General features: G+C 40.2%; 1 protein-coding gene across 1 annotated transcript in view; it reads right to left on the reverse strand.

Moving 5' to 3' along the window:
* The window catches only part of LOC128527601 (NACHT, LRR and PYD domains-containing protein 3-like), a 232,018-nt gene that overhangs the window by 92,557 nt on the left and 119,551 nt on the right, over positions 1 to 19,910 (reverse strand). The window contains exons 11-13 of the mRNA XM_053500064.1: positions 13,155 to 13,328; positions 12,797 to 12,973; positions 11,644 to 11,817 (exon numbers count right to left, since the gene is read on the reverse strand). Of these exons, the coding sequence (XP_053356039.1) occupies positions 11,644 to 11,817; positions 12,797 to 12,973; positions 13,155 to 13,328 (525 nt within the window). The remainder of the gene's footprint in view (positions 1 to 11,643; positions 11,818 to 12,796; positions 12,974 to 13,154; positions 13,329 to 19,910) is intronic.

Below are 19,910 nucleotides of genomic sequence, written 5' to 3' on the forward strand. Positions count from 1 at the left end.
TATGTTTGAGATTCACTCCTTTCTTATTTAGTAAATCCTTATTTAAGTCAGCGAATCATTTTAGTCATAACTGAGATTCACTCCTTTAAGTAAATCATAATTACATCAGCAAATCATATCAGTAATGAATGAGATTGAATCGAATCACTGAGTTGATCAGTCTGTACTAATAATGTCCAGTGACTCATTGTTCAGTTGTGTGTGTGTGTGTGTGTGTTTATCACACCCTATACAGTAGCAACCATTTTAAGCTACTTTACACAATTCAAGTGGTCTGTTGCCTGCAAACAAATCAGAACAAATCTAACAAATTTAACGTTTTGTATGAGCTACATTAGGACATGTGAGTTTATAACTGTAGTTTAGTGGCACGAGGACAATCGAGAGGCTCTTTATCCTTTATGAACGATGACACATGTCAGATTGAGACAGAGCCTTTGAAAGACCTCAGGAGTATGCACTTTGCGTTCTCTTGCCATCAAATAAATCTGAGTTAAATCATGTTATAGTCCTGCACTTGACGTCTGTTTACAGCACGTTTTACTAATTCAGCGATTCAGAAAAAAATCATTACTTTCTTCCGATCACCCTCCCCTTTGTATGTTTTCTGCACTCCCTTCCCCAATTCAATTATTCCTGTTTAAATTTAGCCCTCGTTCACTTCCCCACAGCTAGGGAAAAAAAAAAATCATACAGTAGGGAAAAGCATGTTTCCCCTCAGAGAGAAAAACAGCATTGTTACGATATTGGATTTATTTGTTACGATATTGGATTTGTTTTTGTGAGTCTGGTGATGCTTGCTTTGTCTCTGTCTCTGCTGGTGGTGGGATTGGGGTCTCTTCCTTGTTTTTGCAGATGCCGCCCACTTCTGCCATTGCCAGAAATCTATTGGCCTGTCCTTTGTTGGTCCCGCCTCCTCCCACATGATTAGTCCTACAGGAGACCCAGAGGCCTACTTAAGGCCTTCAGACCGCCATGCTACAGACCTTGTTTTTGCACTGCACTTTTGGTCTCACCCCCTTTTTTTTTTTTTCCTTCTTTTCACTCCTGTTACGGCCTGACCTAGACCGGGGCGTAACAGAATTGGGGGCTCGTCTGTTGCTTTTCCTTGCTCCGTCCCTTTTTTTTGCACTTGTGTTTGTCTGGCGGCATTTTTCTTTGTGGTAGGGGAGTGTTTAGTTTGCTCTTCTTAGAAATGGCTACAAAGTTTAACTTGGACCAGTTTACCATTTGCCCCATGGTAGAGCAGTTTGAGAAGCGCCGTTAGGATGACTTGTTGTTGCTCGCCGATTTCTATCAGATTTCAGTGTCACGGAGTGCTACGAAGCGCGATATTAAGAAGCTGCTCTACGCTGAGCTGTTTGAACAGCGCGTTGTGTGTGAGCGTCCAGAGGCGGGTGTTGCAACTCACTCAGGTGATCCAGAGGATTTGGATTGACGCACGGGATTTAGGAAGCTCACCATTAGAGGACCCCATGCTTGCGCTGCAATTAAAAAAGCCTGACTTGGAGTTAAGTCGGCAGCAGTACAAAGCTCAGCAGCTACAGTTTCAAACGTTGGAGCTGGAAACTAAGAGGGAGATAAGGCTGAAAGAGCTGGAGCTGGAGTTGGCCTCAAGGTTTGGGCCCAGCAGTGCACCTGTATCTCCTGTACCTGTTCGCGCATCCTCGCCTGTGCCTGCACCCATGCCTGTATCTGAGTTGTCACCTGTGCAAGGACCCACTGTGTCTGTAAGTTCTGGATTTGATGTAAGTAAACACATTGATTTGGTCCCTATGTTCAGAGAAAGTGAGGTGGATACTTATTTCCCTGTGTTTGAGCGCATCGCTGCCTAGGAGTATTTGGTCCTTGCTTTTACAGTGCAAGTTTGTGGGTAAAGTAAATGACTGCTGAGTCATTTATTTTGGAAGGTGTCTTGCCTTTGTCTGACCAGTCTATTTGTGGTACCGATGTTTTAGTTCAGGGAATTAAACTTGATGTGGTGAAAGCTCCATTACATACGATTTATCTTTACTGTGATGTTGTGTCTGGCTTTAAGGTCGCAGTTCGTCCTCAGTTGCCAATTAAAGGAGTTTCTCTTATTTTGGGTAACGATTTAGCTGGTGGTAAGGTTTTTCACTTACCCTGTTGTAACAGATGCTCCTGAGGTGAATGAAAGTGATTCACTGTCGTGTGAGTTTCCCTCTGTTTTTAGTACCTGAGTGGTGACATGCACTCTGGCCAGTAAAATGAAGGATGCTGATGATATTTCAGATTCCTTTATCTGTAGCGACAATCCAGTATTTGAAGACGAGAATTCGTCTTTCAGTCCACATGTTTCACTGGAGGATAAGGCTTCCTCCATACAAGATGATGTCGCTACTTTTGGTGTTGGGTGAGAGCAGTTCGTTGCCGCTCAGAAATCTGATGCATCTCTCTGTGTATTCCTGCAGCTGTAGATAGTGCTGAGTTACCTCAACACTCAGTGGCATACTTCTTTGATGATGATGATGTTTTAATGTGAAAATGGTCACCCTCTGATATTAAGCATGAGTCAAGGGCTGTTTTCCAGGTTGTGGTTCCAAAACCATATAGAACACAAGTTTTGCTTATTGCCCATGACCATGATCTTGCTGGTCACCTTGGTGTGAGGAAGACCTACCTCCATGTTTTAAAACATTTCTTTTGGCCTGCCATTAAGTCTAATGTTGCTAAGTATTGTCGATCCTGTCATGTTTGTCAAATGGCAGGGAAACCTAACCAGGTTATTCCCCCTGCTTCACTTCAACCAATCCCTGTTTGAGAGACTTTTGTTAATTGTGTTGGTCCCCTTCCTCGAACTAAGTCTGGTAACGTGTATCTGCTAACCCTGATGTGTGCTGCCACTAGATATCCTGAAGTCATACCCCTGCGTAGCATCAAATCACATGCGGACCAATATATGTTCAGTCGGACCAAGGTTCAAATTTTATGTCTGCTTTGTTCAAAAAGGTTATGAACCAGCTGAACATACAACACTAGGTTTCTAGTGCCCATCACCCGGAGTCCCAAGGTGCATTAGAGCGTATTCACCAAATCTTAAAGTCTATGCTCCGAACATACTGTTTGAACCATGAAAGAGATTGGGATAAAGGGGTACCATTAGTTCTGTTTGCTATTCGTGATGCTGTGAAGGAGTCTCTTGGATTCAGTCCTGCAGAATTAGTTCTCGGTCACTCTGTTCGTGGTCCCCTAAAAGTACTGCAGGAAAAGCTACTGTCTCTGAGTCCTGTGAAAGGTCCAACTATGAATGTTTTAGATTATGTGAGTTCATTTCGTGACCGCCTACATGCAGCATGTGAGGTAGCAAAACGTTCTCTTGCCTCCTCACAAACTTGTATGAAGAATCATTTTGATAAAAAGGCTGTTGTGCGCCATTTCTAAGCAGGTGACAAAGTGGCAGTTTTACTACCAGTTCCGGGTTCTGCTCTCCAGGCTAGGTTATCTGGCCCTTATGTTATTGAGTCAAAATTGAGCGATACGGATTATGTTGTAAAAACTCCTGATCATAAGAGGAAATCTCGTGTGTGCCATATCAATATGCTTAAACCTATCACTCGCTCCACCTCAGATGTCTCTGTCCCTGTGGCCATTTAAGTAACTGTCTCTGTGGAATCGTCACCCTATGAGTATTCTCCTGAGTTCGATGGTCTTAGCTTTGGTCGAGCTTGTTTTCCCTGCACTAGCCTGCCAAACTCAGAATGGCTTTCAGATATTCAATCTAAACTTAGTCAATTGTTCGTATCTGCCCAAAATGACAGTCAGTCCCTAAGCTTTTTTCTGATACGCCCTTCCGCACTACTGTCCTTCAACTTGACATTGATGTTGGTGAACACTCTCCTGTAAAGCAGAATACATATAGAATTAATCCCACAAAACGTGCCCTTATGAAACAAGAAACTGATTATTTACCTAAGAATTGTCTTGCTGTTCCTAGCTTCAGTCCTTGGAGTTCTCCTTGTCTCCTAGTTCCGAAACCTGACAAAAGCTACCGTTTTTGTACAGATTATCGTAAACTTAATGCTTTAACTAAAGCAGATTCGTTTCCGCTTCCTAGAATGGAAGATTGTATTGACCGTATAGGAAGTGCAAAATTTGTTACAAAATTAGACCTGTTAAAGGTTACTGGCAAGTAACACCACGTGCATCTGAAATCTCTGCTTTCGTCACCCCGGACAGTTTCCTTCAGTATACTGTGATGGCATTTGGACTTAGAAATGCACCTGCTACATTTCAGCGTTTGATGACCCAGGTTCTGGGTGATGTGCCTAATTGTGAAGCCTACCTTGATGATGTGGTAGTATTTTCTGATACATGGGATCCACATGTTTGTACATTAGACTCTGTATTATCTTGCCTTCAGAAAGCTTCCTTAACATTAAACCTAGCAAAATGTGAGTAAACAGGTGGGACAAGGTACAGTTCGCCCGCTAGATGCCAAAGTTAAGGCGATTGTTGCATTCCCGCACCCAAAACGAAAAGAGAGCTTCGACGTTTTCTCTATAGGTTATTACAGAAGCTTTTGTAAAAAAAATTCTGATGTTGTTTTGCCTTTTACATCTCTCCTCCGTAACTTTGTCCCTTTTGTGTGGTCTCCTAGTTGTGAAGCAGCGTTTGAGTCTGCTAAATCGCTTTTATGTAGTGCACCTGTCCTTTTTGCTCCTGACTTTTCCAAACCTTTCAAACTTGAGGTAGATGCCAGTGGTACAGGTGCTGGTGCTGTTTTGATTCAGGAGGATGCAAATGGTATAGATTATCCCTTAAGTTACTTTTCTCATAAGTTTAACCGTCACCAGCTGAACTACAGCACTATTGAGAAGGAAGACCTTGTGCTTTTGCTTGCACTTCAACACTTTGAAGTTTACATTGGTTCCAGCACTGTCCCCATTACAGTTTTTACAGATCATAACCCCCTTGTGTTTTTGCATCGTATGTCAAACAGCAACCAACGTCTCATGTGTTGGTGTTTAATTGTGCAAGGTTTTAATCTGGATATTCAGCATAAGAAAGGCTCAGAAAATGTAGTAGCTGACTCATTGTCTCGTTGCCATGGTTATAATTGTGAACAGGATGTTCACTCTTAAGGGAGGGGGTGTTACAGTATTGGATTTATTTGTTACGATATTGGATTTGTTTTTGTGAGTCTGGTGATGCTTGCTTTGTCTCTGTCTCTGCTGGTGGTGGGATTGGGGTCTCTTCCTTGTTTTTGCAGATGCCGCCCACTTCTGCCATTGCCAGAAATCTATTGGCCTGTCCTTTGTTGGTCCCGCCTCCTCCCAGATGATTGGTCCTACAGGCAACCCAGAGGCCTACTTAACGCCTTTAGACCGCCATGCTATAGATCTTGTTTTTGCTTACTGTTTATCCTATGCTTGATCCTGAATGCTATTCTGTGTATGACCCCTTTGCTACATTTCTGACTACTCTTAGACTTTCCCCTTTTGATGGTTGCTTGGTTTTTGTTTGCCTATACCGTGTATGACCCTTTTGCTTGTTTTGACTACGTTTTTGTGTTTGCCCTCTTTGTTTTGTTTGTTTAGTTTGTAAATACTTTTTTATATATTTTTTTCTTGGTTTGTGGTTAGTTAGTGAGTAAGAGAAGAACTTTGTATTTCTGTTTCTTTGTTTTTGGTGAAGGTTGGTTGTTTTACTTTGGTACTAGGTAGAGGGAATTTTGTTTATTGTTTTGGCCTTGTCGGCTTCTGAAGCTTACAGCCACATTTTGGGAATTTGCTTATTTCACCTTGTTGTAAAATAAACACTAAGCAAATGCACTTTTGGTCTCACCCCCTTTTTTTTTTTTCTTTTCACTCCTGTTACGGCCCGACCTAGACCGGAGCGTAACAAGCATAATGGTATTTTTTGGCTGCCTTTTTTAGGGATATACTGTAGGAGCTCTCTTTCGACACCAAATAAAGCTGGTATTAGAAATAAGCAGATGTTTGATTGTTGAGAATGTTTTCAAGTTCTTTGGAGTACTTTCTTTTTCAATTTTCTTTGAATCTCTCTGTGTCTGTCCCAGAGGAGTGTGCGTAATAGCCACACTCATTAACCTCCCCATGGTTCCAAGATGGCGCCGGTGAGGTCGGCTGTGTCACGACTGCTCCGACCACCTTTTCTTTGTTTTTGTTTTTTAAGTTAGTTTTCAGCATTTTAAAATCGGCAAAATTACCACCATTGAGTACATTAGTTATGATAGAGACACCCTTGTTTCTATTGGTGTAAAATGTACTCACAATTCAACGTTTTTAGTTCCGGGTCCGAGCTGGCCGAGTGAGATCTTGAGGAAGAACAATGGACGCGATGTGAAGCGGTGGCCGCGAGGGAAACGAGCGGGCGTCAGGGCCCGTGCTCACCGCATACCTCTGCCTTAGCATCCTGCTCGCCAACTTCTGGTCACTGGAGAACAATGCGAGCTGCTCCAACAGAGTGACTCTAGGAGCCTGTGGCAGGGATTAAGGACAATTACGGACTATAAAACACCAACAACCGGTATGACGAACGCGGCGCAACTCTGGCAGACGAGCTGAACACCTTTTATGCTCGCTTTGAGGCTGCAGCTAAAGACGCTAGCAATGCTAATGCTAGCGGCGCTAACGGCTACAGACAGGAAGACACTGCCAGCACCGGAAGCGCATTCATCATCACCGAGCATGACGTGAGGAGAGCCTTCAAGAAAGTGAACACCAGGAAAGCAGCAGGACCAGACGGCATCTCTGGTCGTATAGCACCTGTGTTCACTAAGATATTTAACATCTCTTTATCTCAGTCGGTGATCCCCACATGCTTCAAAGAGTCCATCATTGTTCCTGTCCCGAAGAAACCTCATCCTGCTTCTCTCAATGACTATCGCCCTGTAGCCCTCACCTCAGTAGTGATGAAGTGCTTTGAACGCCTGGTCAGGGACTTTATTATCTCTTCAATACCGGACACACTCGATCCACTACAGTTTGCATACCGCCAGAACCGCTCCACAGACGATGCAATCTCACATCTCCTCCACACATCACTCACTGACCTGGACACTAGAAAAGGGAATTATGTTAAAATGCTCTTCATCGACTACGACTCTGCATTTAATACCATAATTCCCTCCACACTCACCACCAAGCTGGAGCACCTGGGACTCAGCTCATCAATGTGTCAGTGGATCTCCAATTTTTCGACTGGCAGACCACAGGCAGTAAGGATGGGCGGACATGTCTCAACCTCACTCACTCTCAGGACTGGAGCCCCCCAGGGTTGTGTTCTGAGCCCCCTGCTGTACTCTTTGTACACCCACGACTGCGTGGCCACTACCAACTCCACCGCCATCATCAAGTTTGCTGACGACACTGTTGTGGTCGGCCTGATCACAAACAACGACGAGACGGCCTACCTGGAGGAGATTGGAAATCTGGAGAACTGGTGCCAGAGGAACAATCTCCTCCTGAACCTCAGCAAGACAAAGGAGAGTGGTGCGATAAGCTGAGCGCATCATCCGCACCGAGCTCCCTGACCTGCACTCGATCTACAGCAAGCTGTGCTGGACCAAGGCCAGGAAGATCGTGAAGGACCTCAGCCATCCCAACAATGGACTGTTCTCTTTGTTGCGGTCTGGGAAGCGATTCCACTCCCTGAAGGCCAACACGGAGAGACTGAGGAGGAGCTTCATCCTGCAGGCGATAAGGTCTCTCAATCACACCACCACACAGGACTAAAATCTTTTTAAACATTGACTGGACAATCATGGACACATTCATGCAATACATTTTTATATATCTGACCATTGCACATGACACTTTCTTAAGTCACTTTCCATGCAAATTTGCACAGCCATTTCCACTTTAAAATTTATATATATATATATTCCCCCCATATTCCTATATTTTGTAATATTTTTATTATGCCTGTACAGTTTATTTTACTAGTTAATTTTTCTTTCTTATTTCTTTTTATTAATATTTATTCCTTATATATAGCTTTTATTTTCATTTTAAGGTCACTGGTGGTCGTACAAGCATTTCACTGCATATCGTACTGTGTATGACTGTGTATGTAACAAATAAAATTTGAATTTGTATCCACCACCCCACCACCCCCTCCGCCACCGACAGGAGTTTGCCACGGCGAGCACCACTCACCATTTTCTTCAGGAAATGTACCTCTCTAGTTTTCTTTTTATTATTCATAAGACAACCTTTCAGTTTTGTAAATATTCTAGTTATAGTGTGTTAAGTCTTACGTTAGGTTAACTGTTTTTGATAACATTTATCTTAGCTGGATGGTCAAATTATGTCGTTGATTGATAAAATCTGGATTAAGGATATTTTATTTTATTTTGTTTTATTTATTTAATTTTGAGTTTTTTACTTATTGTGGTCAGGGGGTTTGCGTGCCTCAGTGACCTTAAGATCTATACCAGCAGGAGCTTAGTCTTTAAGTGGGACACCCAAGTTGGACAGGTCTGAAGGTAGAGGCCTGACAAAGTGCAATCCACTTCTCCAGGCTTCTGATGCAGCTAACAACACAATTCAGCAAGGACAATACTGTTACTATAACCACAGGAGAGAAAAAAAACAGTGCTCGAACATGAATTGTACACATGATGCCCCCTTCACATTTTTGACTGCCCCCCCCTATATGGTCTGGTCTAGAACCGACAGTCTACTTCTCAGAAACTACTTACCGATTGGAACGCAGCACTCTTAACACTCGAAGCGCCGCGCCAGTGTCACCTACTTATAACGCGGTTCAGCTGTCATTTGACCCCCTATTGTTTTGAATGCAAAGCTGTTGCTGACACACAATGATCGCTAGATGGCGCTTTCAACCTAAGCAAATAGTTTAGCTACAAGATAAACTTGCACTTGGGCAATGCGCCATTCACTCCCGCGTTGATGATGAGCGGTATATATTTTTTTCATATTCAAGTCTGTCTCTAAAGGGGACAAAGGAAGAGTAAAAAACGGCAGGAAAAAAGTCATGTTTTGCATTATAACCCAAAGTTTTTGGCATTACTTTTTCTTCCGTTTTTTCTCCTCCTTTGTCCATCTAGGGGCTTCGTACTATAACAAAGAGGAAAGCTCTACTTAATTTTATATCGTATGGAAAATGTATTAGTTTGTTCATTCTATTTAAAGCTTCTGAACGTCTCGGGTGGTGCAGGAGCAGCGATTTAGTTCTGAACTCGCTTCCGTGAAATTATCACTAAAACAAGATTAAATTTGAATAAATCAGATCTACCACAGCAGATATTAAACTATGCTATGCCATAACTGAAGCAAACACCACGATTATGCCTCGTTTCGTCATCTGCATAGTGACACTGAACAGCTAAACCACTTCACTTTTCAGTTTACCTCTGAAAAAAAATGCTGTATTTTGTTTGTTTATATTTTTTTATATAACTGGCTTGTACTGTTGCGATTTTAAAAATGTAAGCATACAGGGTGATTAAGCTCACAGATCTAGGAAAAGTCATGAAAGGAGGGTTCTGGAATTTCGATCGAGTGTGAAGTTTTTTTTTTTTTTTCATTCACACGCGAGAACAATGGGTTTCCCGCCCCTGCGCTCGGTAATGTACAGTCACATTCAGTAACCAGATGGGATTAATTTCCTCAGCAGCAGCAACAACATACATGCTGTTTCCACTTCCACACAAAAACTTTGTAATTAAGAAAAAACGTAAAGTGTAAATAGTACGGTTTAATGTCAATCCGATTAAAATAAAATTTAAAAAATTTTTGTCACAAATTATTAAGTTAAATATTTAGTATGAAGTCATAAGTCTTGGAACAGTTAATACCTGTCGCACTGTGACTGTCACATATAAAATTTTACATCAATGGCTGCACTGCAATTAACCCCATTTCTCTTCTTTTAATTGTAATTTATATTTTTCATTTACAGTATATCCTTGTTATATATATTGTAGTTGTTGTCCATCATTGCACTAGTAACTCTGGTCAGTTCTCACATTACCCTGTGTATACTGACTGTATGTAAGATATACAGTGTGCAGTCTATAACCTGTCTTACTGTTATTGTCTCTATTGCTGCTGGATATCTGGAATTTCCTTCAGGATCAATAAAGTATCTATCTATCTATCTATCTATCTATCTATCTATCTATCTATCTATCTATCTATCTATCTATCTATCTATCTATCTATCTATCTATTTATCTACAGTATCTATCTATTCATCTATCATTCTACAGTATCTATCTATCTATCTATCTATCTATCGTATCTATCTGTCTTTATTCTTTGTCTTGAATTGTCCCTATCAGTTTCTTTTCGTCTGCAGTACTCTGGTGTCACTCGCTGAACCCATGCTGTTTGACTGCTTCCTAAATTAGTTTCTGCTGCTGTACAGAATTTTTACACAGAAGGGAAACCCATCGCTCTCGTGTGTGAATGAGGGAGCACTGGCTTTGCTTTGAATATAGCGTTTACGGCGGAGGAGTAATTTTAACAGTTTATTGTGCAACTGGCAACCCGGTCTGTTAAGAGTGCTGCGCTCCGATCGGTAAGTAGTTTCTGAGAAGTAGACTGCACAGGGAGTAGGAAGCACACTTTAAAGTACACTGCGGCACGGACAGCAGCAATTGGCTTTCCACTGTTCTTCCTGTGATATCCCGGATGTGAAGACCTGCATTTTAGCGACTTGAATTTTACTACCTGAATTTTGTCGACCTGAATTTGTAAAATTGAAAAATAATGAATTGTATTTTTAACATTTGAAAAGTTTTTTGAACTGATATTTAGTAACTTGAATATTTTTGCATTGAATTTTAAATGCTTGAATTACATTTTCACTTGAAATATACAACCACAATAAATTGCTGTGGCAAAATTTTCAAACATTGTAAATGCTCAAAGGACTTTTTTCAATTCAAATCAAATTGCAATGCAGAAAAACTAAAAAAATTTTATTGCAACAAGTTTTTTTCAGTTCATGTAATTCAACCTGCTATTTTGCTTTGCGGAATTTTGGCACTAATAAACTTCCATATTTGTTGCTGTTTAAACCTCCCAGTGGTGTGTTACACACATCACACATCTCAAATGTTCCACGATGGTGTGTCTCACTTTCACCCACATTTACTCTCAGCCTCATCACTATCTCTGCTCCTGGATTAAAACCATGACAACAACAACGACCCCCGATTCCACGTCCATTACTTTTATACAGAACACCAAGGTGTGATGACGCTACAATATTCCCACACTGTCTGTGTGAAAGGGGCGAGAGTTCAGTACTGTCAGTGTATTGGATGTGTGTGTAGTAATTAGATGTTACCTGACAGTCCGCAGTGTACAGTGTTTATTCTTCAGTTCTGCAGAAAGCAGCTTCACTCCTGAATCCTGAATATTTAATTGATCTATCTATCTATCAAGACGCATCTGTTTCTCCAGTACTTGGACTAACCCACCTACCAAAAACAAACAAAAAAAAAAACTCTTCCCAGTTGTGATGGACTAATGGCACGTAGTTATTAACCTAGTTAACCCAGTATGTATCCAATGATGTAAACTTTAAAGCACTTTTTGTAAGTCGCTCTGGATAAGACCGTCGGCCAAATGCCTAAATGTAAATGTGATGGAAGTTTCCAGAGGATTACAGAATAATAGTTCTTACTGAAGTGTTTCAGGTCTGCAGTGTGGATCCTTCAGTAAAACAGAGAGTTGCTCTACTCCTGAGTCTCCTTGTATTTTCCCGCTCAGATTCAGATCCGTCTGCAGTATGGGGTTTATACCCAGAACACCAGTCAGATGATCACAAGCTCTCTGTGCATCAGGACTTTTCAACAACCTGGAGAGAGAGAGAGAGAGAGAGAGAGAGAGAACAGATACATTTATATATATATGTATATGTCTGATTTATACATATTCTCTTACACTTTTTATACTGATTTCCCTCATTTTATTTAGATTCAGTAAAGCTGCTTTGTGACAATGACCTCTGTTAAAAGTCTTATATACATAAAAATGAATAAAATTGAACTGAATAAATGCTAACACTAATTATATTCACAGCAATGCAGTGTTAATGTTTTAAAATTACAATTTTAAACAATTCCTTATTTAAACTGGAATTAATTAGGACATTATAGAAAAATATGGGTCCATGCAGTTGTGTAGTGCACTGGGGGCAGTGGGGGCTTTAGATATGTACTGATCAGCTGAACAGTGTAGAACAGTCAAACTGAAGTAGTGAACAGTGTTACTAATCAACAGTGTGAATACAATTTACTAATACACACATGGATCATATAATAATAATAATAATAATAATAATAATCTGACTATGGCCAAATTGTCTAATTTAGTACTTGCCTAAAACAAAAACATGTTTTGAAACTCCTGTATATTTCACTGAAGGAGATAAAGGGGGGAATAAAAAAAAATAAAGATTGTACACTGCAGTATAAGAAGACTATGGTATGATGAGATTTGTGAGTTATCAGGTATGAGGTGATGGTGGATGATGTAATTTGTACCCAATAAAAAGTTGATCTACGTCTTTTGATATAATATGATGTACATATGAATCTCTATATGTACTGTGTGATTCTCATCAGTCCCATGTCATCACCCTGAGGTAAGGTATCTGGGGTAAGATAAGGGGGCGGTTGTCAGACTTGACCCTTTGATCAGCAGATTTGGAAATAAACATTAATTTAAAACATTACTGATGACTATTTTAATTCACAGGTGTAGCTTTACACAACAATGAAAAGTTACTGAGAATTTACGGCTGGATTTTACAAATACTGGGGAAAAAATCTCACCTCAAAGTATTCAGTTTACATTTTGTATTTTTCATCAAATTCCTAAGTTCCTTCAGTCCTGATGTTCCAGGGTCGTTCCCTCTGAGGTCCAGCTCTATCAGGTGTGATGAGGGGTTTGACATCAGAGCTTTAACCAGAGCAGTGTATCCTTCACCTGTTATACTGCAGTCTGAAAGTCTGGAGAAGGAACAAGAAGGTAAACATTGTTAACTTTAACCTTTAACCACTACTGACTAAGATTAATCTAAATGCACTGCTGAATGAGTGACTCTATAATCAGTTCCTACTGGATACAAATATACTGACAGTGAAGTAAAAATATCACTGATCCAGTAACTTATGCTATTAACTGACATACACAAGTTTCTGGAGTTTACAGGATGAACTCTTCAGTAGAGTAGAGATCTGTTTCACTCCTGCCTTTCCCAGGGTGTTCTCACTCAGGTCCAGCTCTGTCAGGTGTGAAGGGTTTGAAGTAAGAGCTGATATCAGATCAGTACAGCCTCTCTCTGTAATACCGCTCTTACTCAGCCTGCAGACAGAGAACACAGCTGAGACACAGATCTTTAAATACAGAACAGATAACCAACCATCATAAACATTAAACATTTACAAACCGATTCCAAAAAAGTTGGGACACTATACAAATTGTAAATAAAAACTGAATGCAATGATGTGGAGGTGCCGACTTCCAATATTTTATTCAGAATAGAACATAAATCACGGAACAAAAGTTTAAACTGAGAAAATGTATCATTTTAAGGGAAAAATATGTTGATTCAAAATTTCATGGTGTCAACAAATCCCAAAAAAGTTGGGACAAGGCCATTTTCACCACTGTGTGGCATCTCCCCTTCTTCTTACAACACTCAACAGACGTCTGGGGACCGAGGAGACCAGTTTCTCAAGTTTAGAAATAGGAATGCTCTCCCATTCTTGTCTAATACAGGCCTCTAACTGTTCAATCGTCTTGGGCCTTCTTTGTCGCACCTTCCTCTTTATGATGCGCCAAATGTTCTCTATAGGTAAAAGATCTGGACTGCAGACTGGCCATTTCAGTACCCGGATCTTTCTCCTATGCAGCCATGATGTTGTGATTGATGCAGAATGTGGTCTGGCATTATGTTGTTGAAAAATGCAGGGTCTTCCCTGAAAGAAAAGACGTCTGGATGGGAGCATATGTTGTCTGCATTGATGGTGCCTTTCCAAACATGCAAGCTGCCCAAACCACACGCACTCATGCAACCCCATACCATCAGAGATGCAGGCTTCTGAACTAAGTGTTGATAACAACTTGGGTTGTCCTTGTCCTCTTTGGTCCGGATGACATGGCGTCCCAGATTTCCGAAAAGAACTTCGAATCGTGACTAGTCTGACCACAGAACAGTCTTCCATTTTGCCACACTCCATTTTAAATGATCCCTGGCCCAGTGAAAAAGCCTGAGCTTGTGGATCTTGTTAAAAAATGGCTTCTTCTGTGCACTGTAGAGTTTCAGCTGGCAACGGCGGATGGCACAGTGGATTGTGTTCACTGACAATGGTTTCTGGAAGTATTCCTGAGCCCATTCTGTGATTTCCTTTACAGTAGCATTCCTGTTTATGGTGCAGTGTCGTTTAAGGGCCCGGAGATCACGGGCATCCAGTATGGTTTTACGCCCTTGACCCTTACGCACAGAGATTGTTCCAAATTCTCTGAATCTTTGGATGATGTTATGCACAGTTGATGATGATAACTGCAAAGTCTTTGCAATTTTTCGCTGGGTAACACCTTTCTGATATTGCTCCACTATCTTTCTGCGCAACATTGTGGGAATTGGTGATCCTCTACCCATCTTGGCTTCTGAGAGACACTGCCACTCTGAGAAGCTCTTTTTATACCCAATCATGTTGCCAATTGACCTAATTAGTGTTAATTGGTCTTCCAGCTTCTCGTTATGCTCAAATTTACTTTTTTTTTTTCAGCCTCTTATTGCTACTTGTCCCAACTTTTTGGGGATTTGTTGACACCATGAAATTTTGAATCAACATATTTTCCTCTTAAAATAAAACATTTTCTCAGTTTAAACTTTTGTTCCGTGATTTATGTTCTATTCTGAATAAAATATTAGAAGTTGGCACCTCCACATCATTGCATTCAGTTTTTATTCACGATTTGTATAGTGTCCCAACTTTTTTGGAATCCGGTTTGTATAACCAATTACTCTGTCCAGGCTGTACACACAGTGCAGTAGACTCTTTACCATTACTGTGTGATAAACATCTATCAGATTTACAGCAAATCATATCAAATCCAGATGTTTTGGTGCAGCAGTAACGATTACAGCATTAGTTAGATTTAAATGTGTATATATATATATATATATATATACACATTTAAATCTAACTAATGCTGTAATCTATATATATATATATATATATATATATATATTTCTTTTAATCATGAGGTTTATCCCGGTCAGGACGGTGGTGAATGCGGTGTCTATGGTGTGATTGCTGGACATGTGCCGGGAACACACACTGCACTTTAGTCCTTCACAAACATTCACATACCTAAAGAGATAATTTACCAGGATAAAAAAAAAAAAACACACACACACAAGCACCCTGGAGCTGTGAGTTGGAAACACCAACAACTGGTTCTAAGGAGAACAAGAATAGGCGCAAAAATGAGAACACACACCTGAGTTTCTCAGGTCTGCAGTGTGGATCCTTCAGTAGAACGGAGAGCTGCTTCACTCCTGAGTCTCCAGATATTTTCCCACTCAGATCCAGTTTTCTCTGCAGTAAAGGGTTTGTACCCAGAACTTCAGTTAAAGAAGCACAGGCTTCCTCCGCCTCAGCACTTTTCAACAGACTGCAAAAAAAAATAACACAAACAGTACAAGTGTACAGAATTAGACTTTAGATCTATTAGCCTGATATCCACACCCAGCCGGTGAAGTAGCTGATGCAAGAAAAGTAAAAATTATTTTACAGCAGTTTTTACAGCAGAATCATATAATTATAATTTGTTCCAGAAGCGTGCTTGTGTATCAAAACACTCGTATATAAAAGTGAATTTCCCCCATAAGAAATAATTGAAACTATGACGTTTCGTTCCACAACCCAAAAATATTTATCTAAAAATAATTAATACAAAATAGAAAGTAAAAATAAAACTTATTAGCCTGCACTTTACCTTTGGAAAGTGTAGTAAAGCAGAGCCGACAGTTCTGTACCATATGCCTTCATTGACAACAGAAAGGCATGAAATAGTTACAACAAAAACTAATGACACACATGATCTCTGCTTCCTGCATTCAGTTGCTTGTTCTCCACTCTATTTGCAAATCCTTACCATTACTCTATCGTACTACTACTGCCATCTAGTGGATAGTTGAACAATAAACCCACTTTACTACAAAAAGAATCCTAGCTGCAGTGATTGAGACCAGAGAGAGGAGAGAAGGAAGGGGGGAAGGGAGCCACAAACACACACCTCCGCACGTGCACACACACACTCACACCCACCCCATGAGTACACACACACACACACACACTCTCACACACACACTCTCACACACACACTCTCACACTCTCACACACACACTCTCACACACACACACACACACACACACACACACAAACAAATTAAAAGATGCTTTAGAGAAGAACCATTGGCTCAGGTGTGATCTCGTAAATCTCGGCATCTAAACAAGAAGCGCATGCGTGCCACATGATACTCAATGATACTTGGCACTCATAAATAAAGACAAATGTCATTTATCAAGACAAAATTTATTAACAATTTCTGCTTTTCTTGCAAACCAGGTTACTCGCAATCTGAGGTTCCACTGTATAATCCTTTTTAGTAGATCTGTCATAAATATACTTTTGATTGTAAACAGGGCTCGAAATTGCAACCATTTTGGTCGCATATGCTCCCGAAATTTCATCTATGCGACCTCAAAATATATTTGGGAGCATTGGTGCGAGTGCATGTAATTGTTGCCGTGCGACCTGTTTTAATTTCTCTACAAATTAAACAGATTAATATGTTAACAGTATGTATGTGTTCTGTGCGCTGAATGCTGATACGATGACATTCTGCCATTGAGATTTTAGATTGGTTAATAATAGCTGTCAATCACTCAGTCAGGTGACGGCGCTAACTACAGCCGGGAAATTTTAATTTAAAGAGGTGAAGAAGAGAGAAAATGAAAAGAACACTGACTGATTTCTTTTGCAAACCACATAACGTTACAAATAACGGCGCTGGTGATAGTGATTATGTAGTGAATGTTGATTCACCAGCCGAAAAAGAAGGCGTACAGTTTTCAGAGGGAATGGCTAAAAGACTTTGAGTGGCTCCGCTATGAAAATGGCTCTATGCACTGCATTCACTGTAAAACCTGTGGGACAGAGTTTGCAGGTAACACAGCGTTCGCCACTGAATCTACGCACTTTAAGCCCGAGAGCTTGGTCAAACACGGTGGGAGTGGCAAACACAAAAAATGTAGGGACAAGTGTGTAGCAAAAAGTTCAGTTTCAACAGGTTCGATCGTTCCAGCCGTTCCGCGCAGAACTGAACGTAAAATTTAACACGGCATACACTATCGCCAAAGAAGAGCTCGCCTTTACTAAATTTAAACTCATGTTGCAGCTAATAAAAAGAACGGTATTGCAATTAACATGACATATGCAAATGACAAGTCATGTGCCAATATCATTGGCGTAATAGCAGATACCCTCCGTGAGAACACTGCAGTTAAAGTATCATCAGCCCAGTACATCTCATTCATGATCAATGGAGACACTGACCTGTCTGTCAAGGAGTGCGTGATTGTGTATGTCTGCATTCTGCTTGGCGGACTGCCTACAACCATCCTTGTCGGGCATGTTGAGGTGGAACATGCTAATGCTGATGGTGAGTTGTTTCTTTTTTTTTTATTATTTAATAGCTGATTTGGTTTTGCATATATATATATATATATATATATATATATATATATATATATATATATATAAATTGGTCGTATATTAGTCTACTATATTAATTTAACTTTTAAAAATTGTATTGAGTGTCTTACTGAATGTGTTTGTTGGTTTTTATATTATAAATGGATTTGTTTGTTAAAGTGTTAATGATGTTAGACCCATTTAAACATGTATTAAACTAGTGGGAAATATTTTAGGAATCTATGCAGCCACTAAGTCAGCATTTGCTGGTCTTGGGGAGTCATGCCACAACTGGATGCAAAAGACAGTGGCTATGGGAGCTTATGGAACAGCTGTGAATCTTGGAAAGAAGGGAGGTGTATCAGTCAAACTCCAAGAGGAGGCAGGAAAGCACATCATCCCATTTCACTGCATGCCTCATAGGTGAGCTGATAATGGTCATTAACTCCCAAGTTAGCAAAAAGTTATAGCAAACTAAATTTTCAGATTTGTACTCTATTTGCACAATATTTTAGATTGGAGCTTGCCCTACTGTCTGCTTAGAAGGATTCACCTTGGGTAGACAATGTGTACAACCTGCTCCACTTAATTTGGAAGACCCATTACTTCAGCTCCAAATCCAGAAGGGAATTAAAATGCCTTGGAGTCGAACTGGGTGTATCGGTGAACAATCCAAGTGGTGTCAAGGGCACAAGATGGTTGCCACATGTGTCCAGGGCATTGGATGTGCTCCTGAAGCAAGAGAAGAAGGAGGGCACCCTGGAAGATTCTGGGCAGTACACAGCTGTATATGCTCACATGGACCACCTGGCTGCATCATCAACTAATGCTGACATAGCTGGCACAGCAAAGCATGTCAGTGTAAAGTTATGAAACTGTGTGGAACTTTACCTTCTCTGTCATAGCTGTATAAATAATTATCTGCACAGTGCTATGTCTTACATGTATAGATATTGCTTATGTAAATTGAGGAAAGGGAAGGTAGAAATTTATTGTTTTCTTCTTGGTAGATCAAGGAGACAATGGAGGATGGCTCATTTCTGGCTTTCTGCCATTTCTTGGCAGATTTATTTTCTGCCATCAGTAAATACAGCTTGTTACTGCAAAGAAATGATGTGATCCTCCCCCAGGTAAGCTTTACCTTGTGATGAAAATCAATTATACCATTATTTGAGATCTCAGTTCTTTGCCATGTTAAGACTACAACAAAGTTATGTTTAGAATCACATTAACAGGCAGTCAGCAGCTTGAGGAACCTGATCCTCATAATTGAGGCAATGGCTAAGAGGCCATGTCCAGGTGGAAAGCTGTCTACCTTTCATGCAGCCATAAAAAGGCAACGAGATTCTAAAGAGCAGGAGCAGGAAATGCAGCCTCATATGTTTCGGGTACAACATTTATAAGTTTTTCAAGCGTTCAATTGAACATTCAGTTGATGGTCATACAGGAAAGAATTACTGATCATTTTAATTTGTGTCATGTAGGTACAGTAGGTGTCTTGTACAGACAAGATATCACATGAACTATAATGTTTTTAGTGTAGTATAGTAAAATTATATATAAGATTAACAGCATTTAGAATCATTTAATTAATTTGCAATGTATACTCTTAATTTTAATTTGTCAAGGGAGTTCCTTTGAGGAAAGGAGAGGCAGAGAATATGGCTAAGGATGGACCAATCAGTCAGACTGCTCCCAGACTTCAGAAGCAGATAGAGACCACTGTTGCTGCAGTAGTTAAACAGCTTCGTCAGATTTAGCAGCCTGCTTTGTATGTTATTAATCAGGATGTGTAACAGAATACAGTATGTAAATGACATACTTTTGACAACCTACACTAAAATAATTAAATTATTAATCATAAAACTATTATTTTAAAAAACATTAAAACATTATTTAAATATATGTGACCCTGGGAATATACCCCAGTGACTTAAGACTGGTTTTGTGGTCCAGAGTCACATTTATTACAGAAATGTCTTTTTATTGCTTTTTTTAGGAGGAACATGGAGCAGACACTGCAGCAACCAAAGCCGTTAAATGCTTTCACGTGTTCAACCATGATGTTTGGCGAGAGACAGCAGAGAAGTTGGTTGATTATGGAATAGAGGAGGTCACTTTCCTGTTGGACCATTTTCAAGATGTACTGGAAATGTAATTCATTGTTAATATTCAA

This window comes from Clarias gariepinus, chromosome 7, assembly GCF_024256425.1.
Source record: "Clarias gariepinus isolate MV-2021 ecotype Netherlands chromosome 7, CGAR_prim_01v2, whole genome shotgun sequence".
Taxonomy (NCBI): domain Eukaryota; kingdom Metazoa; phylum Chordata; class Actinopteri; order Siluriformes; family Clariidae; genus Clarias; species Clarias gariepinus.